The sequence below is a fragment of the Culex pipiens genome, chromosome 3, assembly GCF_016801865.2.
Source record: "Culex pipiens pallens isolate TS chromosome 3, TS_CPP_V2, whole genome shotgun sequence".
Lineage (NCBI taxonomy): Eukaryota > Metazoa > Arthropoda > Insecta > Diptera > Culicidae > Culex > Culex pipiens.
The window spans coordinates 117,413,869-117,435,650 of record NC_068939.1 but is presented as its reverse complement, the minus strand read 5'-3'; the positions used below and the strand labels follow the sequence as shown (position 1 = coordinate 117,435,650).

The 21,782-nt window shown below is 41.4% G+C and overlaps 4 protein-coding genes across 6 annotated transcripts; 1 reads left to right on the top strand and 3 right to left on the bottom strand.

Annotated features, from left to right (window-relative positions):
* The first annotated feature begins 420 nt into the window (after window positions 1-420).
* Window positions 421-20,942, top strand: LOC120417875 (zinc finger protein 98-like). Its single transcript, XM_039580095.2, has 5 exons — window positions 421-1,311; window positions 1,371-1,566; window positions 1,628-1,785; window positions 1,848-1,906; window positions 20,617-20,942. The coding sequence occupies exons 1-5, from the start codon at window positions 523-525 to the stop codon at window positions 20,915-20,917; spliced, it is 1,503 nt and encodes a 500-aa protein (XP_039436029.1). The 5' UTR covers window positions 421-522; the 3' UTR covers window positions 20,918-20,942.
* On the bottom strand, window positions 7,289-13,304 carry LOC120417874 (uncharacterized). The gene is made up of 5 exons (XM_039580094.2): window positions 13,247-13,304; window positions 11,598-13,100; window positions 11,480-11,530; window positions 8,891-9,237; window positions 7,289-8,835 (listed from the first exon to the last, which is right to left on the bottom strand). The coding sequence occupies exons 1-5, from the start codon at window positions 13,287-13,289 to the stop codon at window positions 7,291-7,293; spliced, it is 3,489 nt and encodes a 1,162-aa protein (XP_039436028.2). The 5' UTR covers window positions 13,290-13,304; the 3' UTR covers window positions 7,289-7,290.
* LOC120417876 (ankyrin repeat and KH domain-containing protein mask-like) lies at window positions 17,016-18,494 on the bottom strand. Of its 2 annotated transcripts, XM_039580098.2 has the most exons (3): window positions 18,138-18,494; window positions 17,808-18,075; window positions 17,016-17,746 (listed from the first exon to the last, which is right to left on the bottom strand). In XM_039580098.2, exons 2-3 carry the CDS (start codon window positions 18,070-18,072, stop codon window positions 17,181-17,183), a joined length of 831 nt encoding a protein of 276 aa, XP_039436032.1. In that variant the 5' UTR covers window positions 18,073-18,075; window positions 18,138-18,494; the 3' UTR covers window positions 17,016-17,180. The 2 variants fall into 2 exon arrangements, with proteins under 2 accessions (XP_039436032.1, XP_039436030.1); XM_039580096.2 differs by having other exon boundaries at window positions 17,808-18,494.
* LOC120417877 (uncharacterized) lies at window positions 20,878-21,782 on the bottom strand. 2 transcript variants are annotated; one of them, XM_039580100.2, is made up of 3 exons: window positions 21,514-21,782; window positions 21,255-21,452; window positions 20,878-21,187 (listed from the first exon to the last, which is right to left on the bottom strand). In XM_039580100.2, the coding sequence occupies exons 1-3, from the start codon at window positions 21,580-21,582 to the stop codon at window positions 20,981-20,983; spliced, it is 474 nt and encodes a 157-aa protein (XP_039436034.1). In that variant the 5' UTR covers window positions 21,583-21,782; the 3' UTR covers window positions 20,878-20,980. The 2 variants fall into 2 exon arrangements, with proteins under 2 accessions (XP_039436034.1, XP_039436033.1); XM_039580099.2 differs by having other exon boundaries at window positions 20,881-21,187; window positions 21,511-21,778.

Here is a 21,782-nt window from a genome sequence, read left to right as displayed (position 1 = left end):
AATCAATTTTGAAAAATTAACCTCGCGGTCCTTCTTGACAGAAAAGGTCCTACTTGACAGCTCGTTCCAAGGGGACCATAGTTAATCCATCGAAAAAATGTTGTCTTGTCAAAAAAAAAAAATGTTTGCATTAAAATGAAAAATAGTGATCAGAAATGGTTTTTAATCGTGTTTTTTACCGTTGCACATAAAAATTGACATAGGGCTTTAGTACCCAATTAAAAACATACTAAAAACTTATTTTGATATTGCTGAACTTTGAAGAATAATGTAATAGTTGTAGGTTTTAAATAGGTTTACGGCGTTTCCAATGAATTTTCTCTTGAAATCGCTCTAAAACAACTGTATTCACCCATTTTAAGTTAAATTAATTTCATAGTGTGATTAAACTCAATGTTTCGACTTCTTTTCTAAGCGTGCAACGCTGTCAAATCGGTTTTGTAAACAGTAAAATCGCTTCATAACAAAAATAATTCCAATTTTGAGATTAAAATCGAATCAAAGTGAAATTTAAAATTCGCAATGAATGCTTCTGCGGAAAAGTGCTGCATCTGTGCCGAGAAAACGTCCGCCCACTTCCGGAACCTGATGCAACTCGTCACAAAGTATTCCGGAACGTTGCTGTACAAGCTGATCGAACGCTTTCTGGAGATGGATCTTTCCGGGAATGCCGCCAGCCTGATTGCGTCCGTCGTCTGCCAGGAGTGCGTAATCAAACTGAACGATTACGATGCGGCCCAAACGAAGGCCCTGATCATCCAGCAGGAGTTTACCGATCTGCTGCGGAAGAACCTGGTCGTGGTGGGCGAAACGGGGAAGGTCAAGTTGGGGGAGGAAATGTATTTCAAGGAGGAGGTAGACGAGGCGTCCCTGGTGGACTTGACCGAGTTGGAGCAAATTCAGGAGGAGGAGGAAGATGTAAAGTCTGTGTTCAGCACCGAAAAGGCGGTTTCGATGAAGTGCAACACCTGCGGGGATAGCTTTCGATCGTTGAACGAGATGCGGACACATTCACACAAGGCTGCACTTCCGGAGGATGAGTACGATGCGGAGCTGGAGTTTCTTGACGATCCGGTTGAGTTTAATCTGGACGAGATCGAGTACACCAACGAGGAACGTCTGGAGGAAGAGGAACGCTCGGAAGCACCGCTTGAAGAATTTGCCGTTGGCGGGGATCAAAAAGAGTCGGAAACGGAGCTGGAATATGAACTAATACAAGAGGAAGAGAAACCACTGCCAAAGATAGTACTTTGTCGGCTTGCAAAGTGCTCCGAGTGTAACGTAGAATTTAGTTCTAAAGCTAAATTAAAAGTATAAGAAGTCAAAGCTAATTATTTGAAGAAAATTGCTTACAAAATTCCTTATTTCAGGAGCACATAAAAGAGCAACATTTAATCGATTCAAACCAACAAGTGTGCGATATTTGCGGGTTGATGGTACGCACCAAATCGGCATTACTCTCCCACAAAGCTAAGCACAGTCGATCGTCAAAGTACGATTGTACGTTCTGCGGTAAGAGCTTCCAGCAGAAGGGAGCGCTCACTCGTCACATGCCCATGCACACAGGTAGAATGTCCCATAGAAATACTTAAAAGTATTCATCGCTCACAAATTTTCCAAATTCAAGGTGAAAAGCCCTACCAGTGTGATAAGTGTGGGAAGCAATTCATTCACTATTCGAGTTTCCACATGCATCAGCTGACGCACGGGAATGTTCGCGACAAAAAGTGTGAAATCTGCGGTTACATGCTGCGGTCGGGGTCGCATCTGAAGCGCCACATGAGGGTGGGTTGATTTGACAGAAAAAGGTTAAAAAGTTTTAGATTTAAGAAAGTTTTGCATTTTAGGTGCATTCCGGGGAAAAGCCATTCGAGTGTCCAACCTGCGGTCAGAAGTTTGCCCAACGGTGAGTAGAAGCTGATGAAATGTTTATCTAGAAACTAGAGCTGGAACTGTTGGATCGGATATTTTCAGACTCCGAATAATAATAATTGTTCCGATTAAATCTGTATCTAACAACGGATAATACGGATACGCGGTAATCCGAAGTTTATATTTTTATATTTTTTGTTTTGAACGGTGAATTGACTTAACACATGGATGTTGAACATAAAATTCCATTCAAAAAGCGTTTTTCGGAATTTCAAAAAATATTGTAAGCAACTCGCACTCATCGTATTTATCCAATTCGATAACCCTCGTTGGATAAATGTACGACTCGTGCTGAAAAAAAAACTACTTTTTGCAACTTGTTGCATAAACTACTATTTCTTGTTTTTGATTTAGCTGCCAAAATTGTATGGAGGCTTATATGAGTAAACCAATGGCGAAATGGCTACCTTGGTCATATGGATGCCGACTGAAAAGCTTAAGTCGAATAAAAAAATACAATAAATATTATTTTCCAGTCTTTGTGGAAAACTGCTAATTTTAAACCATATTTGCAACGGTATAACTTGGTATTAAACTATTGATTTAGCTTGGAATGCTTGTATTCGCTACCAATGTTGCTATTTATGAACTGTAATGGACGAAAATAAACGAAAATTCGAACGCTCCAGGAATTTCGAAGCTTTGTTGATCATTTGATGCTTCTTTTCCCCGACGAGTATGGCTTGGTCCTTCCGTTTCTGTTCCTTCAGCTGATCATTTTCTGCTTTTTCTTCCGCGATCTTACGATGAAGCTCATTGCGCTTGCTTGAGGTCAACACACTGAAAATATGCTTTAATCTTGAGCTTGGTCCGTATTCTCGATGTTTTCTACTTGCGGTGAGTCGCACATTTTTTGCTGATCGTCCTGGAGGTACGTATCTGGTTTATTCACTTCACTACCGTCTCCGTAACATGCGTTGTCCTCATTTGCGATTTCTCCAAAGCTGTAAGGAACTTATTTCAAATTAGGTATCGATATAAACTATAACTTTTGTTAAAACATACTCATCCAATAACTCTTCTTTCTTGAAGTAGTCATCTGCTCTATCTGTGATTATGTCCTTCTCCTCGTCGTCTAAATCAGCTCCATCATTCATGTCCTGAAACTCGCGTTGATATAGGATCTGCAGCACGTTATTGTATAGCGAACACACGATTTTCTCGGAATCCTCATCGAAGAAATCAGGTTCAACTGCACGGTACAATGCGGCTTGCGATGGGTTGATCGAATCTTTTTCCTAGCAATGCACTTCGAGAAATCGACAGGCCGCAAACTCAGAATCCGTTTATTGCGAATTCGGGCTTGAACGAGCGGTCAATTTCCTTCGCTAGCAACATATATTACGATTGGACAAATTTAAACATTTTGTTGTCTACCTGGATATCGAGCTTGCCAAATCCGCACTTGCTTTGTCCTTCCGACCTTCAACCCGCGATAAATGACAACGTCTGCCGGCTGGTTTTTGTGCATGCAGTTGGCAAAATGCTGTGTGGCTCTTATGATCGTCCACGAAAAAAATACCGGAAACTTTATGTTCTCCTGAACAAAAAACGGATGAAAACCCTTCTTGATGTATCCCAAGAACGCCTCTTTGGTCATCCACCATCTTCCGGTCTTTTCACTTCTGCTGGGGCTGGGAGGAAAAATTGCCGGAACACACTTACCCTTTGAAAAAAAAAAAACACCAAAAAATTTGTCCTTTCGCAGATCCAAGCAACCACCGGGACGCCGCACGTTGAATGGTTTAAAATGTCTGGATAAAAAGTTGGAAAAACCTCAGTAAAATTGAATCCATAAATAAAATTTTCCATCCTCACCTGCAGATTGATGGCACTGAAATGGCTGGAAATTTACTAACTCACTGACGTCTGACACTGGTCTGACAGTTTCAATCAGTTGACGACAGTTGTCAAAGTCAAAGCCATGTTGTATGCAATATTGCATGGGACTATCCATAAACCACGTGGACACTAGGGCACAGAGAACAGATGTATATCATTGAACAAACAGCACAAACAGCATTGAAAAACGTGTGTAAAAATTCAAACCAAAATACGTTGAAAAGAGCTAGGGTGTGCACCATCCGCCTAGATAGCGCCACTTCCAAAATCATGAGAACGTAGCAGAACGTTGGGCCATCTAATCACTGCATAAAACATTCAGTACGAGAGCAATTCCAGCCCAAAACAGGAATTTTTCAGGCACTTTTTTCTCGACCCTCTCCAATTTCAATGAAACTTTGTAGACATGTTATCCTAGGCATATATAAGCCATTTTTGTGTATATGGAGCCAGTAACACTCGATAATGACATTTGAGAAGGGCGTACGTGTTTTCAATATTTTTGTAATTCGGAATATAAATATTTCTGTATCTCGAAGCCGTTGCATCGTATCAAAAAAGTGGTCAAAGACAAACTTGTAGGAAATTTGACGAGCTTTTCGATAAAAATACACTGAAAGAAAAAAACACTCAACTTTTATGAGATTTTTTGATTTTTAAGTTTAAAAGTCAAATTTGAGGGGGAGCCCACGATTTTTTTTCGTTCAAAATTTTTGTGAAGATAGCCTAAGATGTTACAAAAAGACTCACGAAAAATGCAGGATGGAGCATCTCACCTAAAAAAATACAAAAATCATTTACTGAAACTGTTTTTTTGAAAAGTGCTCTAAACGTCAAAATTTTCAAAAACCGAATACGGTAATCGATTCTCCAGACAATTTTACATAAAAGTCTCCATATTGACTACTGTCCTAAGTCCAATCCTTGTGAAGTTACAGCGGTTTTAAAAATAAAAATGTTGAAAAAATAGGTTTTTTGATGGTTTTTGGCAATTTCTATATGACGGACTTGATTTTTCAATTTCGAAAATATTTTTACCGAAAAGCTCGTCCAATTTCCCATAAGTTTGTCTTTGACCACATTTCAATTGGATGTATGGGCTTACAGATATAAGCTAATTTATTATCCAGGTTACTTTACTACACTGAAAAAATATTATGTTTTCAGTTATGAGCAATGTAATTAGCTTATATCTGTAAGCCCATACATCCAATTGAAATGTGGTCAAAGACAAACTTATGGGAAATTGGACGAGCTTTTCGGTAAAAATATTTTCGAAACTGAAAAATCAAGTCCACCATATAGAAATTCCCAAAAACCATCAAAAAACCTATTTTTTCAACATTTTTATTTTTAAAACCGCTGTAACTTCACAAGGATTGGACTTAGGACAGTAGTCAACATGGAGACTTTTATGTAAAATTGTCTGGAGAATCGATTCCCGTATTCGGCTTTTGAAAATTTTGACGTTTAGAGCACTTTTCAAAAAAACAGTTTCAGTAAATGATTTTTGTATTTTTTTAGGTGAGTTGCTCCATCCTGCATTTTTCGTGAGTCTTTTTGTAACATCTTAGGCTATTTTCACAAAAATTTTGAGCGAAAAAAAATCGTGGGCTCACCTTCAAATTTAACTTTTAAACTTAAAAATCAAAAAATCTCATAAAAGTCGAGTGTTTTTTTCTTTCAGTGTATTTTTTTCGGAAAGCCCGTCAAATTTCCTACAAGTTTGTCTTTGACCACTTTTTGATACGATGCAACGGCTTCGAGATACAGCAATATTTAAATTACTTAAAACAAAAATATTGAAAACACGTAAGCCCTTCTCAAATGACATTATCGAGTGTTACTGGCTCCATATACACAAAAATGGCTTATATATGCCTAGGATAACATGTCTACAAAGTTTCATTGAAATCGGAGAGGGTCGGGTACAACCGATTCCCTATTTGACATGGAATTGCTCACGAACGACATCAGACCAATGTCTAACTGTCCTTCATCAGAGGGTTGCAATTTTACGCGCCAAAGAAGGTAAACAAAACGAAATCGGACATAACATGTGTAAAGGGACTATTTTAAGTTGTCGCTTGAAAAATCATTTCAAGCAAAACATTGTAAAAGGTTCATAGTCCATTTTCAAAACATTGAGAAAAATCAGTTTGAAGTTTGGAAGAAGTTTTTCAAATCCTAATTTAACAAAACTAGGTGAATTTAAAAGGTTAATAGCTGTAATGAAGGAAAACTAATGCGGTTACATTGTCTTGTGGTTTAAATTACCATTAAATAACTTTTATTCGTGAAAATTGATTAAAAAGCAACATTGGCCCAGACAAAAAGTGTTTGACCCACGGGATATTTGTTGGCCCTTTGCTTTGAAGTTCCTTTGTAAACAGTGACAGTTTCACTTTCCATGTTGGCCCCTGGCCTAACACGAAGCCAGCTTGTTTTTGTTTACGTTTTGTTTGGTCGGCCCGTGGCCAAATTGGAGCTAACCAAAACAAATCTCAGTCTCCTGTTTGGCCTTTTGCAACGACTTTGATTTTACAGTGTTTTAAATAGATTTTTAATGATTCTTGAGCGATTTTTGTGTTATGTTAAGCAAAAACAATGTTCGGATACCTAAAAGAGTGAGCGCAGTGATGGGTGCAATAATGTAGAGGATTTTTATTCCTAAAATATTGATTCTGAGGAATCCAAAAGAACTCGGTTAGCAATCAACTCTTCGCTATGATTAGAATATACGCAGGTAAGTCTAGTAATACTGTCTGGTGCTGCTGGATGCACTTATAACGTAATCGAATTTCAGAAGCAGCGATTTCTTCGAGGAGATTAACACCGCCCGATTTCCTTCGAATTTCTTTTATTTATTTCGGACACATTCCCGCGTTTCGATGTTCGTGTTCCTACCCCCACCGAATCCAACGCACTGGACAAACTCCTTGCCCGCCTCACCTCGTCGCCGGACATCCTCTGCGAGGTCGTCAACGAGGGCATTTCCGCGCCCCGTCGACATGAAGACCGTACTGGGCCGACAAGGCAAAAAAATTCCGCCAACTTCTCCGGCTTCTCGAAGAAAGCCCAGTTCGGAGATGTGCTGCTAAAGTCCAAGACCACCGTCAACGAGGAGGGCGCGACGCGACGGTCAAGTTCAGCTTCCGATCGTTGCGACCTGATGATCCGGCCATGTTTCACTGCAACCATCCGCTCATCTTCGTCATCTAGGACTACACCACGCAGGCCGAGCTGTTCAACGGAGTTTACCGCCAGCCAGAGTGATTTTGACCCCAGAAGATGACTTAGCTGGAAACCAAGGATGCAAGAAGCAGGAACCACCAGTTGTGCGGCTGAACAGTTAGCAGGAATGTCTGCATAAGGGTTACGACCTGGACAGCCGTAAACCGGGACAGTAAACCTGAGATTTTTGACTTTTTCTCAATAAAAAAATAAACAATTTTAGTTTTTGCTTTATAAACTGATTTATTTCAGGCCACATTTGATCAGTGATCTGCCTTCCTACTACCAACATTCTTCCAACGGATCTAGGTCCGCCTCGAAATGATCATCAATGACATTTTGCCGCTTCCGTCCGCGCTTCGGGGCAACAAGATTCTTCAAAAGGGCTTGGTAATACGGCTTGTTCGGCTCACTCACGTACTTGAGCAAGCTCTTCAAATCGGAAAGCTTTTCCTGAGAAAGCTCAATCGGTTGATCTGTGATCGCTGGCATTTCCGGCAATTCTGGGTCGACGTTTTCGCGAATGATCGTGAAGCTTTGAAAGTCTTCAGCACGAGGGTCGATTTTGTAAAATACTACTCCAGGTGCTGCCGTCGTGTATTTGAAGACCATAGCTTGCTGAAACAAGATTGGCTCGCCTTGATCATTCAGTTTTGGTCGCTTGTACCGGCAAGATAAGTTTTTGAACGCAAGGAATTGAGACTGCTCCATTTCGTACACAGCGAGTGGCACCTTTCGCGGAACTTGAGATATCAACACCGCCCAATCACGCGGGATTTCAATGCTGAGTGAAGTGTTGCGTTTCGCACGTTCTATTGCTCCGTGAACACCATCCACCTCCATGTGGGAGTGGCCACTGACCATGTATTTGTGTTCCACAGTCAGGGCCTTCCCACACGAGGCGCGTTGTTCAATCAGTTGCGTGAAATACATACAATGTACAAAGTTGGCATTTTGCCCTGCACACCTGTCCGTGTAGTAGTTCACGTGCTTGACGCCGTCGAAGTGCGGATCATTGAAATGAACGTTCAGACAGGACGCGACCTCTTGCGAACCTCTTTTGGCAATTGACTCGTTCCAGAGGAAACAGTGGCTGGAATTGGTACCACCTGAGCTCCGGAACAGGGTAAAATTATAGGTGTATAACTGCCGTTTGTAGTATGATTCGCCAGACCGGAGGTGAGGTGTTGGTAAGTTCTTTTGAAGATCACCTGAGATCGTCACAACAGTTGGGTCGGTCGTGGAAGTTTTGATATCCATGGTTTTCTGATCAAACACAAATTTTGACAGCTGGTGATGGTCGGTCTGCTTGCTGACTAGTTCCAGTTTTTCGCGTTCTTGCTGACATCCTTTTATGGAAACGGCCAGGTAGTCGCATGTACCACACGTGTCGACCTTGAGCGTTCGGAAGGCGAGGTTGTACGTCTTGAAGATCGCCTTGTAGGAGTTGTAATGGACGGGGCGGGTTTCTCGTTTGGTACATTCAGCAACATACAGCCTGTACATAGCTGCAATCGACAGGTCGCTGCTCAGGAACAGTTTGGACGACTTCTCGCGGCCGTAATGTGAGGTGCACGAGGGGAACGACAGGATGTGTCCGTTGATAAACTTCACCTCGTCCGTGGGAATAGTATAACGATTATGGTTGAGCGCCCGCTTGTCGTCCTCGACTATCCCGGATTCGGACCGCTTCTTGTTCATTAAACAGCGCATTTTCTTGCTTTTAACATCGAATGTTGATAAAAACATTTTCTTGCAAACGCGCAACATTCCTCCGCAGGCAGGCAGGTGATAGGTGTATGTATACGTTCGTCGAGAGTTAACAACCTAAAATACATTTTTAAATTAAATATTGAACAACAGACAGTGCTATTAATCTTACATTGTGGTACGCAACGAGCTTAATGAGCACATGATTGCTCAGAAACTGGTTCTGTGCAGAGGAAGTTAACTTTAGGAAAGTCTTGAAAAATAGCGCTCGCATCTCATCCGAAAACGTTTCGTGGCACTTAAGTTTCTTGCACTCGCATGGTGTTTTAAGTCGTCTTGCCGGAGCCATCGTTCCGTTCCGGCGGAGGTATGGCAAACCCTTTGCTCGGAGATCTCGGTTGCTTGTTGTCTTTTTCTTTTGTTTCTTTTGGATCGCGTCGATGTTCAAGTCTCGGAAATCTCCGGCTGGCACGTTCAGCGCCGTCGTAGGTGCTGCGCTATGGGCATTTGCAGCGTCAACTGAAAAAAAAAATTATTGTTCATTAGACTGATTAAAATCCGAGCTTTTTCGGAGCTATCCCCTGAACCCCTCCCTCTAAGTCATTGAAGTTTGTATAGGAAACATTGTCAAAATATTTGAAGAAAAGCAACCGTTTTAGTTTTTTATCTGTGGAGTCATTCTCTCGTATCAGTTATCGCAGTGGTAACCAAAATGCGGCCCGCGGGCCGCATGTGGCCCACCATGGTCTTCTGTGCGGCCCGTGGGCTAGTTTTGAAATTATTATTAAATCCGGCCCACTAAGGAGTTTTGATGTTAGGTTCTCTAGAAAAAGATGAACAAGTTTTCTTTTACAAAGATAAATGATAAAAAATATTAAATTTATCAAAACATGAGAAATACCATTTAAATTTGAATACCGACAATATTTATGAGTATTTGGCAACACAGCAAAAAATCCGATGGTAAAATCTCATGCAAAAGCTTGCATATCACTATAAATCATCATCAAAATAATAAAATTATAAAATTATAAAATCATAAAATTATAAAATTATAAAATTATAAAATTATAAAATTATAAAATTATAAAATTATAAAATTATAAAATTATAAAATTATAAAATTATAAAATTAAAAAATTATAAAATTATAAAATTGTAAAATTATAAAATTATAAAATTATAAAATTATAAAATTATAAAATTATAAAATTATAAAATTATAAAATTATAAAATTATAAAATTATAAAATTATAAAATTATAAAATTATAAAATTATAAAATTATAAAATTATAAAATTATAAAATTATAAAATTATAAAATTATAAAATTATAAAATTTTGAAATTATAAAATTATAAAATTATCTATATATATAAAAAATTTCGACGGTTTTGTTCGAACGCGAATCAGTTCAATACGGAGCGTCGGATCGAGGTGCTTTTTGTGGCGTTGGGTTCGTATAAGCCCAAGGAAGGTTCTTACGCCAAAAAATGACATCTTTGGTCACTCTGGAACTGATTCCGAAAAATCTACAAAATGTATGGGAAAAGTTGCGCAAAATCAAATTTTGATCACAGGAGGCTGAATAAGCAAACAAGCTAAAAACGTCAAGAAACCAAAAAAGGGCAGGACGAAGTTTGCCGGGAAAAGCTTGTAAAATTATAAAATTATAAAATTATAAAGTTATAAAATTATAAAATTATAGTTTTGAAATTATTATTAAATCCGGCCCACTAAGGAGTTTTGATGTTAGGTTCTCTAGAAAAAGATGAACAAGTTTTCTTTTACAAAGATAAATGATAAAAAATATTAAATTTATCAAAACATGAGAAATACCATTTAAATTTGAATACCGACAATATTTATGAGTATTTGGCAACACAGCAAAAAATCCGATGGTAAAATCTCATGCAAAAGCTTGCATATCACTATAAATCATCATCAAAATAATAAAATTATAAAATTATAAAATTATAAAATTATAAAATTATAAAATTATAAAATTATAAAATTATAAAATTATAAAATTATAAAATTATAAAATTATAAAATTATAAAATCATAAAATTATATATTAAATAATTCCTAATTTCTTCATTTCAGAAATTTCCTTATTTCATAATTTCATAATTTTTTAATTTTAGTTTTTCTTGTTTTAGAAATTATAATTATAATTATAATTTTTTAACTTTGTTGATTCAACCCTTAGTTGCTGAGATATTGCCATGCAAAGGTTTGAAAACAGGAACGGGGCACTTTATCAAAATTTCACTAAAGTACTTTTTGATTGCAAATTTGATTTTACATCGAAAAATGAAGTTGAAAAAATTTTGCGACCAATAATTCGATTTTTTGAAAAAATCAGTATTGATTAGAAAATTCATAACTCAGTCAAAGATTTAATGCACAACCTGGAAATTTCTGAAAAGTTGGTATTTAATGTCCTCTAAAACATATCAAAAAATGAGTCGGGTCTTTCTGAGGATGCGGAGTCGTAGCCGGCAAATACTGAGAAGCTGGAGTCGGAGTCAGAGTCACTAAATCTTCAGCATCCGGAGTCGGTGCCAGAGTCATCTTATTTTAAACAAATTTGTATGTGAGTTGTTGTTGGAGGCGGTGACGTCAGGTCTTTTCGGAAAGTTTGAGTCTGAGTCGAAGTCGGAGTCGCTGAATCACGAGAAGCCGAAGTCGGAGCCGGAGTCGCTTCAAAACGTACCCAATTCCCCAGCCCAGAATATAATTTTGGAATTCACTCACCGTGTCCACCGAGGTTGTCGTTTAGTTTTCTCTTGGGCACGATTACACTTTCTGAAACAATAAAGCATTTTAAATAAATTTTATAGAAAAAATCAAGAATTTTAACTCCAATTTATACCAGATGTACTTGCGCTCGTTTGCAGTGGGTCGATCGTTTCCAGCGGGTCATGGTCGTCGAAGAGACTTAGGTTCGCGTACGGCATAAAGTACTGTTCAACGAGGCTCACGTGTATCACGTACGGTGTCGACTCCTCTCCATCACTTTCCACATCTACTTCGGCGTCATATTCTGCTTCTTCCGGGTGTTCTTCGCTGCCTTCGTCTTCGTCCTCTGCGTCTTCAAAACCAGCATCATCGAATAAACAGTTGTTTCTGCTAATCACTGTGATGTCCCCAAAAGGGTCTTCATCCGGAAACTCACGCCTATTTGGGGATGACGTCGTAGGGAGACGTTTGGGAGCGGGCAGGTTGTTAGATGTTTCTTTAGCTTCCTTATGTGTGTTCGTCGTAAATTCCAGTTGATGCGCAGACAGCTTACGCCGTATTGGACTGATTGCCGCGATGTCTTCGGCTTCAGCATACTTTTCAGGGCTTCCGATCAGCGAAGCCGATGGTGAGCCATGTTCGATTGACCGGCCACTGTTGAAACTTGTAACCAACACTCCGGCACGTGTACGCTTCAGCTGAGTGTTCTGGGTGGCGTTAAGCGACAGTAGACCGCGTCCATTTGATCGGCCGCTGCTGTTGAGGCTTGTAACCAACACTCCAGAACGTTCGCGTTTCAGCTGGGGTTCCTGCGTAAGGTTGAGCCGCTGACGCAACGTATCCGTTGCTCCTCGGGCTGACGTATCGAGGCTGCTGTTGACGGCGAAACTGGTGCGCTTCAGTTGAGAGTCCTGGGCGTCGTTAAGCGACGGTGGATCGCGTCCATTTGATCGGCTTGTAACTGACACTCCAGAACGTTCGCGTTTTAGCTGGGGTTCCTGCGTAACGTTGAGCCGCTGACTCGATGCTTCCGTTGCTCCTCGGGCTGACGTATCGAGGCTGCTGTTTACGGCGAAACTGGTGCGCTTCAGTTGAGAGTCCTGGGCGTCGTTAAGCGACGGTGGATCGCGTCCATTTGATCGGCCGCTGCTGTTGAGGCTTGTAACCAACACTCCAGAACGTTCGCGTTTCAGCTGGGGTTCCTGCGTAAGGTTGAGCCGCTGACGCGACGCTTCCGTTGCTCCTCGGGCTGACGTATCGAGGCTGCTGTTGACGGCGAAACTGGTGCGCTTCAGTTGAGAGTCCTGGGCGTCGTTAAGCGACGGTGGATCGCGTCCATTTGATCGGCAGCTGCTGTTGAGGCTTGTAACTGACACTCCAGAACGTTCACGTTTCAGCTGGGGTTCCTGCGTAACGTTGAGCCGCTGACTCGGTTGCTTGCCGGATGATCGTTCGCTGTTGGCACTGAGAGTGCTGACGTCACTGTTGGTAATATTCTTGAATGGCTTCCGTTGATCGGCATAGGCATGGGTTAAGTCAATGTCTGTTGCCGTCAGTGTGCTGTCGCTTGTCTGGTGTACGCTGGACACATCGGTCTCATCCGCTACAGAAGCGTCCAGCATCATTTGAGCTGCTTCTGGAAATAGAACATAAAATATCGGTTAAATTATCATTCCATTTTATGGTGATCGGTTTCTCCTACTCCTACTATTATTCCTCCAGAAAGCAAGCTGTTTCATAAAGTTTACATGAAAATAATATTATAAGTGTTGGTAATCTTACCTAGCAATAAATCGAAATTGCTAAAAAGATCGAAATCCATCATTAATGTAAATTTTACGTTGATTTTTTCTCCAAAAAAAGGCAGCGAGCGAGGCGGCGAGCTAACAACACGAGGCAAAACCTCGGGCAAAACACTTTTTTGACAGCAGCCGTTCCATTTTCCATATAGGTCCTCAAAACACAAAGCCCTAACTCAGTTGACCTAATGATAATGTTTATTTACGTATTCGGCCTCTTGTGGTGGAAGACTAACACGAAATAATAAACAACAACAAACCAACACCGAATTGAGCCCTTATCAAATAATTAAATACCGTACAAATTTTGTGAAGTTTTGAGGGATATTGTATTTTTTATGTGTAAAGGAAGTTATTCTTATGTATTTTATTCAATAATCCGATTTGTTTACATTTTCGACTTAGGACCTTTTACATTGTTTTGCTTGATTTTTGAATGAATTTTCTGTTATGTTTTCGTTAATGTTAATGCATTTTTGCATTACTTTTAGTCAACTGGAATTATACAGAAGTGAATTTTATATTTAAACGAGGTTAACATTTATTTTCTTTCGAAATTATTGAGTCTTTTTCAATGTTAAGTATTCTCAGCCGCGACGGTGGCGCCGCCAAGCGTATCCTGCACACTCTAATTTCTTTGATGCAAGATTGTACAGGCATGCCCCGGTTTTGCACGCCTCGGTTTTGCACTGCCCCGGTTTTGATTCGTTCAGCTGCCTCGGTTAAGCACGGTTCAGTGCTTAACTGAAGCACAGAGCTTATGGGATTTTGGCTATATGGGAGACATTGGCTTTAATCGTATGAAAAATCATGCAAACATCAAACAAAATATAGTGTTTTGGAATCGGGATGATGTCAGCTATCGATTGAAATTATTATTTCATGAAAATTTTCACAAAAATACGTATTTTGAAAATACAATGTTTCTAGAAAAAATACTCAAAATTATTGTTATTGCAATATGGGTATCAAATGATTGGAGTTTTTTTTTCATACATTTCGAATGTAATTTTTTTTTTAAATGCTCAAAATTTCAGTTTTTACAATATGGGTATCGATCGTATCAAACGATCAGGATTTTTTCATACATTTCGAATGTAATAACAATATTTTTAGAAAATACTCAAAATTTTCACAAAACTACGTATTTTCGAAAAAATACTCAAATTGAGTATTTTTTTTCAAAAATACGGAGTATAGTGAAAATTTGGCGTGGCAGTGCGTGGCCGAATGGTTACGCTGTCCGCTTTGTAAGCGGATGATTCTGGGTTCGATTCCCATCTGCTCCAACCTTCCATCGGATGAGGAAGTAAAATGTCGGTCCCGGCCTTGGTTGTTGTTAGGCCGTTAAGTCATTCCAGGTGTATGAGTCGTCTCCATGCCATAAGTACAGACAACACACCAAACCAAGCCTTCTCCGGTGGAATCGCTGGCGGCGGTTGGACTCGCAATCCAAAGGTCGTCAGTTCAAACACTGGGTTGGAAGGTTCCTTGGAGTAAAAAGAGGTTTGGGTGCTCTCCCCATTCAAGCCTTCGGACTCCTAGGTTCGAGCAGAAACTTGCAATACACGCAAAACAACCAATGCGAATTCTTTGATCATTGGTACCGAAATTTTGAACATCGAATGGTCATAAACGATCATGATCATTCGATGCTCAAAGCGCGTTGACCATCCGATGTTCATCTTGCTTTGAATGGAATTTGACATTTCCTTTGATTGTGTGCGTGTCGCCCCGTGCAGCTTTTTGCTGTTTTCTCTATTCAACACTGGCGGCGCCACCGTACATTGCCGCTGCTGGGCAGTACCGCTTTTCGCCACTAGATGGCTCTGTTCAATGTTTTGTCACTAGATGGCTCTGTTTAATGAGTATTTTGGGTATAATTTAATTTATTTAAGAGAATGTTAATCAAAACAGATGTTTTTATTGCTTTAATTTCAAAATTAAACTAAATCAAACTGTTTACATTGAAAACAAAAGATTTATTTTGTTTAATTTTCAAGTTAAAGAAATAAAAACATCTATTTTGATTAATATTCCCTACAAAAGGAAATAATTGATAAAACGATAAATATTTTTTTAATTCAGCTTTTAAAACGAACGTTTAACAATCAATCTTTGTTACTCCAGTCATCGGCAAACCACTTTTCTAGTAGCAGAGTTGAAATCAACAAAATCAGGACTAATTGCTTAATCAATTCTTTCTGCCGTGTGGTCTTTGGCCGTTCGATTCCAGCGCATCGAAATTTTTCTGCCGGAACAGTCGGCCGTGCGGTACCGGTGGTTTTCATGCGAGCTTCCGCTTGGTCATGCTCGACCAGTACCAGATAGACCTCGATCGGTCGGAAGAACCACGCATAGGCACGCAAAACTTCCGCTCTGTTATCGGCGACAGTCTATTTCATTCTGCTGCCACGCCATTCGATTTGTAATTTCAACACCGGTTCTTATAATTGTCCGGGACCAGTCCGGAGCGCAGTCAGGTTCTTGTGGGTCTGCATGTTCGAAGTGACTTGCTTAAGTTCTGTGTGAAGATAAGAAAGGTTTTAGAACTTTGTTCATATTCAGGGGATCTTCCTACATACCTTTGGCAATTTTCGTGCCATGGCTGCAGCTTTGTTTTTGCCGACCCAAACCAGTCCGGTGCTGCTTTATGTGCGCTTGAAGTTTCGCTAGTTAACCCACGGCCAGGTCCACTTCACGTGCTCCAAGATTCCAACTCCACTTCTTGATGTACGGACCGGAAGTGGGTGGCTCTTTCTGATGGCGGAGACGGCGAGGTCGCTTCTTAAGCAGGTTTTGGCCGGGGCGGGGTGCACAAACGAGAAATGCACACTTTGGAAAGAGTGAAAATTGTGAGTGAGATTTATGTTCATAAGATGAACAATTTTCGTACCTTTTTGGTCGTACCTCTATGATCCCGGGAAGGAATGGCCATCACTGCCGGATGAAGATGTTAAGGAAGACGAAAACGATGATGGTCCGTGCTGGTCCTTTTCGACCTTCCAGCGCCACTCTTGGACGAATGTCCTGTTAGCTTTTACCCGGTGCTTTCCGGATGTATTTCTTCATACAGGATTAGTCCTCGTGCTTGTACTGGCAGGACTTGAGGGCAAAGGGTGAGGCTTGGTGTTGGAGTGCGTTTGGGCGTGCGCCCGCTGGTCCGACTTGTCACGAAAACCATCTGGCAGACGTTGCACTTGAATGGCTTCTACACGTGAGCGTCCAGATGGTCGTTTGAAGTTGAGCGTGAAACGAAAATAGAGAAAATCGTACATGAGCGAAACGGTTACTAATAGAAGATCGTTGCGAGGAAGGGACCCACCTGTGTGCGTTCGGATGTGACCTCGGCGCGAAAAGCACTTGCCTCAGGTGGACACTGGCAGCCCTGGTTGTGCGTGCGCTCGCGTACTGCTGCTGCTAGAGTTGCTTGGCCGTGACGGCCGAGCTGACGTGCGATTGTTGTTGTTGTTGGTGAGCTTGCTGGAGTTGTTGTTTGCGTTTTTTTGTTCTTTCGCTGTTGCTCGATCAGACTGCTGGCGGACTTGAAGTCCGAGCTCGAGCACGTGCCCTGGCTGTTGGCGTCGATGCCGGAGTCTCCACCTTCCTCTTTGTCCTGCTGCTACTGCTGCTGGACGACGATTGGAGCTGTTGGTGGAGGTTCTCTCGGTTGAATGCGATTATTTGTTGCGGGGGTTGTTGAGTTGCCGCCTCCGCGAGTCTGTGGCAGTGGAACGTTGACAATTTCTTCGTCCGCGTCCTTGTCGTCATCGATGTTGGCGCCCGGTTTGGTTTCGCCTTCGACTAGTTTGCGCTGCTGTTCGCGCTTTTCAGCCTTTCTGCGCTTCCTCCGTTCGCGTTGTTTGGCCGCGGCCGCTTTGCGACTTTCTTCGCGGCTTCTTTCGAGGTCGAATTCTTTAAAGAGGATCCATTTTCGCCCCATGTCGGAGCAGCGTTTCGACGACCTTCTCGTGACCTGCGGTTGCGGCCAAGATCAACGGCGTAAAGCCCTTCTTGTCCTTGTGTTCGATGTTGGTACCGCGACTGATGAGCAACTCGACCAGTTCTTCATGACCACCGGCATAGGCCAGGCCAGCGGTATCGTGGTTGGAATCGGTCTCCGAGTCCACGTCAATTTGACGCTCCTGGACGACGTTTCCAGCCGGGTTTTGAATGGGTGCCGGAGCGGGACTAACCTCAAACTGATATCCTCCGGGAACGGCGGCCGCTGCGGCTGCACTTTGTTGATCTACCGGCGCCTGTCGTACTCCGGCCAGCCGGTTCTTCTCCTTGCGTGACTTGTCACTCTTTTTGGCTATCTTCGTGGGCATTCCTGACGCGTCAACCGGAATCAACGCCGGAGGACGTCCCGTTTGGGGCTGCTGCGTCCACGTTGAACACAAACTTGGGTTGCTGCTGCTGGCTTCCGTCCGCAGCCGGGCGTGTGGTGGAGGACCGTCGCTCCGGATGCGGTCTTGGTGGCCTGATAAGGGGAGAAATAATTGGTTCGAAATTATCCTTAGAGCGAAAAGCAAGTAACGCACCTGCAGCTGACTCAGCAGCTGAAGCTGATCCAGCGAGATCTGCTGGTTTGGGTTGAACGTCATCAGTCCGGGTGCGGCTGCAGAAGCCACACTGCTCGGCGTCCGCCAGGTTCAGGTTACCAACCGAGTCGTCCTCGACCGGCGACAACGTCCCGGATGTCACCAGCTGGTTCTGGTTGCTGGCCCAGCGCGTTTTGCAGAACGAGTTTATGCCGATCAGGTTCGCGTACGCGTCAATGTCCTGGCAGGTGAAGTTAGCGGCCATTTCCTGTTGATTCAGTGTACTCGTAATTAAATTAAGCAAGAATTTTAAAGCGTTGACTGCCTTACCTGCAGCGCGACCGGGATGTCGGTTCACAGAAAAAAAATAAGTTTCTGATCTTAACACACTGAAATTTAAATTTTAATGAAAGATCCGGAAAATTACGGATTTATTCCGGGCAACACAAAACGTTGCGCTAGCAAAAAAAAAACTCCAACTGTCAAACGCGATGAAGGAAGAATCCCCGCTATTGAAACAAAGTTAAAGAAGAAGAGAGCAGCTCGATAGGGAGGTTCACACATACATTGAAATAAGTTTTAATTGTGTTGGTAATTTTTACGAAATTTGAACGTTCGATGTTCAAAGGTTTGAACATCGGATGGTCAAAGCCGAATGCGCATCCGATGTTCACCGGAATATGTTTGCGTGTAGAGACCACAAAAGACCCGGGGGTCGTTAATGTGGATGGTTTGATTTTTTGAGTGAAAATTTGGAGTATTTTCTCAAATTTGCGTTATAACTTTTGAAATGTGAAAAAATCCCGATCATTTGAAACTTTATTGTAAAAACTGTAATTTTGAGTAGTTTTTCGAAAATACGTAGTTTTGTGAAAATTTTCAGTATTTAAAAAAAATGTTGTTATTACATTCGAAATGTATGAAAAAAAAAAATCCTGAATTTTGAGCGAAATTGGTTAAGATAAACCCATTGATACTCGAGCCTAAAGTTGACGAAAAAATGTTTTTCATACAAAAATGAAATTTTTAATTCGCTAATAACTTTTCAGGATCGATTTTTACAGCTTTGGCATGTTCTACAAAGTTGTAGAACACTACATTTCCAATAACCAACCTTTGAGAATATTTGAATGAAAGTAGCGCGCTCTGCAGACAAAACCGTAAGAAAATTGGGTTTTTCATACATTTTTCCGATTTTTCCCATACAAACTTCACCCTCGAGTATCAATGGGTAAATGTTGACCGATTTTGCTCATATTTGACCCAGAGTCCTAAAATAGCTCAAGGAACAATAATCAGCTTGTGGAGCGAGCTTATGAAAAAAAATCCCATATTCTGGGCACCCTAGTGGACACTTATTAGAAATCTCAGACAAGATCTCAGACCCCCCCCTCGTGGAAAATTTCCATATAAAACAAATCTTTAAAAAAAAATATAAATATTGAAATAACAAGCCATAGTTTCAATATTTGAAAAGGTGTTTTAAAATGCATTTTTACGCCAAGTCTTTTGACGTTTGACGACCCATTCCAATCGAAAGCTGAAAAAAACCGAGCGAGAAGCGAAGGCAATTAAAGAACAAAGGGTGGCCACCAACACCACCAGCAGCGCCTGTAAAACACACACAAATTACATGCAAACACACAAACACACAACATACCAACTTGTAAACCCTCTACCAAACATGTGAATACCTACAGACAAAACGACACAAATTGTACAGACATGCACAAACCCCAAAACCAGCACCACTGCTACGCGAGATCTGTCATCTCGGCGCAGCATAACAGATGTAAACACAAAGCATAATTGCAATAAAAGTCAAGTCTAAAAGCAACCATCGCGGAGTTCGGTTCGCTCAACAAACACAAAACGCGAGTTTTAACTAACTAGTCCGAATACTTACCTAATGTCGCGCGAGAGTGATTAGTGGGAGGAGGATCCATGCAAGGAGAGTGGATTTAAGGAAAAGGAGTGGAAGGAACATGCAGCAGGAGTGAAGGAAGTTCATGCAGGAAAAGGAAGTTCTGGGGGAAGTGAAGTTCGGGGCACAGGCCGTCGGTGATCCGGGACGGCCGAAACTTGTGTCCAGTGCGTAAACAGCTACTTTTCGTAAGTGTTTGCTAAAAATTTCATCACATTTTGCAGGACTAAGCAGACCCAAAAAATCGCTGGAAGAAAAAAGAACTAAGCTGAACATAGAAAAATGGGCGTGGCCCAATGGATTCTCGTCTGAATAGAATACATTTGGGATTTTTTTTTTAAATGCTTGTAAAAGGAATAGAATAACTTTTAGTAAAAGTGAAAATAAACAGAAATGTTCACAAAAAATTGCTCTACTCGTTGGTGTACTTGGTTTTAGTAAATTTCAAGGAACACTCCAAATTATCCAGCATCATTCTAACACGACCGCTTATTAGGCTTAAAATGGGTATATTTCCCCTACTTCTATTGTAAACGGTCAGGCCTACTGCGGAAAGTTAACAGCAAGGATGATTCGTTGTTCACGAACACGAATGTTCAAACAACAATACATTTCTGAATCTACAGGGTTCTGAGGTTTGTGACAGTCCATGTTAAAGGTAAAGGAAAAGTGCGTGAAAGGCTTGGTGAAAGGGGAGGGGGTATCAAATCCCGAAAATCTCTGGACGTAATATTTGAACAAACCCTTAGTGAATGCATGGACAAACTTTCCAAATAAATAAGAGAATTCCTCTGAGAATAAATTCATACATTCTTTTTAATCATTTGATTTGTTAAAACCTCGGTTAAAACAAACAATACCCAACTCTATTTCTTTCTCTTCCAGCTACAACATGATGACCCACCTGAAGGCGCACCAGGGCATCTACCGGGAGTACTCGAAGATGTACAAGTGTCACTTTTGCGACGGCACCTTCCAGCGTAAACTCAAACTGCAGGAGCACATTTCACGCGTGCACAACACCGTCATCGACTCGGGACTGCTAAAACCTGTGGATCGACCCCGGAAGCAGAAAAAGACAGCTGGAGGTGATGTTGCTGATGTTACGAATGACGATAAACAGGTGATCAAATTTGAACAGCACGAGGACGAACACTTTGGTGGAGTAGATTATGTTAGTTGTTGAGCAGTAAAGTGCCTTTTTTACAGTGTTTGCTTGAAGCTGTTGGTTGTTTTTTATTCAAATATATCACAATGTTCTGTTGCGCAAATTGTCGATGATGATTCGACACTTGTCTTCGGTTTCCTTCAAGCTCACCACGTTGAACACAAGATTGACCAGATAAATAAGGACCACCATGAAGAGGGAGGTGTTGTAGAGACAGTTGAAGCAACCATCGGAAAGGGGAGTGCTGCACTGAAGTCGCCCGAAGAGTCCCATGAAACCGTGCATCGACTGAAAACAAAGTTCAGATTATCTTTAATTAAGGTTCAAATAAAAAATAATTTTATCGATTTCTTACCAGCAGTGCAAGAGACACGCCCAACAGGCCCAGCATTATGTAATAGAGTACTCCCAACGATGGACCAACCTTCAAAATGTAGCAAATTTGGCAAATGTTGATCGTGATCAGCGTAAGATCGAAAACGCTTTGAGTGAACATATTGTTTGCTCCCCTCTTGCCTCTGGAGCTGGTGGACTTTTTATCTGGTTCATCGCTCTGAAATCAAATCAAACTCATCAATTTAAATCCAAACTCCAAACTCAAACCAACTCACCACCTTTGGGCTCTCGACCTCCATCTGGGGGATCGCGCGGTACGTCTCATTGTTGGTCCAATCCGAGTCCATTTTGGTCGTCTTCCACCGCAGCTCCGTCAAAGAGGATGATGATCACACGGTTGACACCTTTGCAAGCAAACTGCGGCGCTAGTTGATGAGTGAAGCGGTTCGGCGCGCGCGCGTGCTCTTATCGGTGTTCTGCTGATATCTGCTTTATCTAGCTGGTTTCAGGAATGGCGAAAAAAAAACTTGAATTTTGCTCTAGCCCT

Bases quoted from the DNA above. Each gene is read 5' to 3' on its own strand.
- LOC120417875 (XM_039580095.2), top strand. From the start codon at position 523: ATGAATGCTTCTGCGGAAAAGTGCTGCATCTGTGCCGAGAAAACGTCC. The intron at 1,312-1,370 runs GTATAAGAAGTC...TCCTTATTTCAG, and splicing joins GTTCTAAAGCTAAATTAAAA to GAGCACATAAAAGAGCAACA. The intron at 1,907-20,616 runs GTGAGTAGAAGC...TTTCTCTTCCAG, and splicing joins GGTCAGAAGTTTGCCCAACG to CTACAACATGATGACCCACC.
- LOC120417874 (XM_039580094.2), bottom strand. From the start codon at position 13,289: ATGATGGATTTCGATCTTTTTAGCAATTTCGATTTATTGCTAG. The intron at 13,101-13,246 runs GTAAGATTACCA...TTCTATTTCCAG, and splicing joins CAATTTCGATTTATTGCTAG to AAGCAGCTCAAATGATGCTG. The intron at 11,531-11,597 runs GTATAAATTGGA...TTATTGTTTCAG, and splicing joins AACGAGCGCAAGTACATCTG to AAAGTGTAATCGTGCCCAAG.
- LOC120417876 (XM_039580096.2), bottom strand. From the start codon at position 18,072: ATGGCCGCTAACTTCACCTGCCAGGACATTGACGCGTACGCGAACCTG. The intron at 17,747-17,807 runs GTGCGTTACTTG...TCCCCTTATCAG, and splicing joins AGCTGCTGAGTCAGCTGCAG to GCCACCAAGACCGCATCCGG.
- LOC120417877 (XM_039580099.2), bottom strand. From the start codon at position 21,582: ATGGACTCGGATTGGACCAACAATGAGACGTACCGCGCGATCCCCCAG. The intron at 21,453-21,510 runs GTGAGTTGGTTT...ATTTGATTTCAG, and splicing joins AGGTCGAGAGCCCAAAGGTG to AGCGATGAACCAGATAAAAA. The intron at 21,188-21,254 runs GTAAGAAATCGA...CTTTGTTTTCAG, and splicing joins GCGTGTCTCTTGCACTGCTG to TCGATGCACGGTTTCATGGG.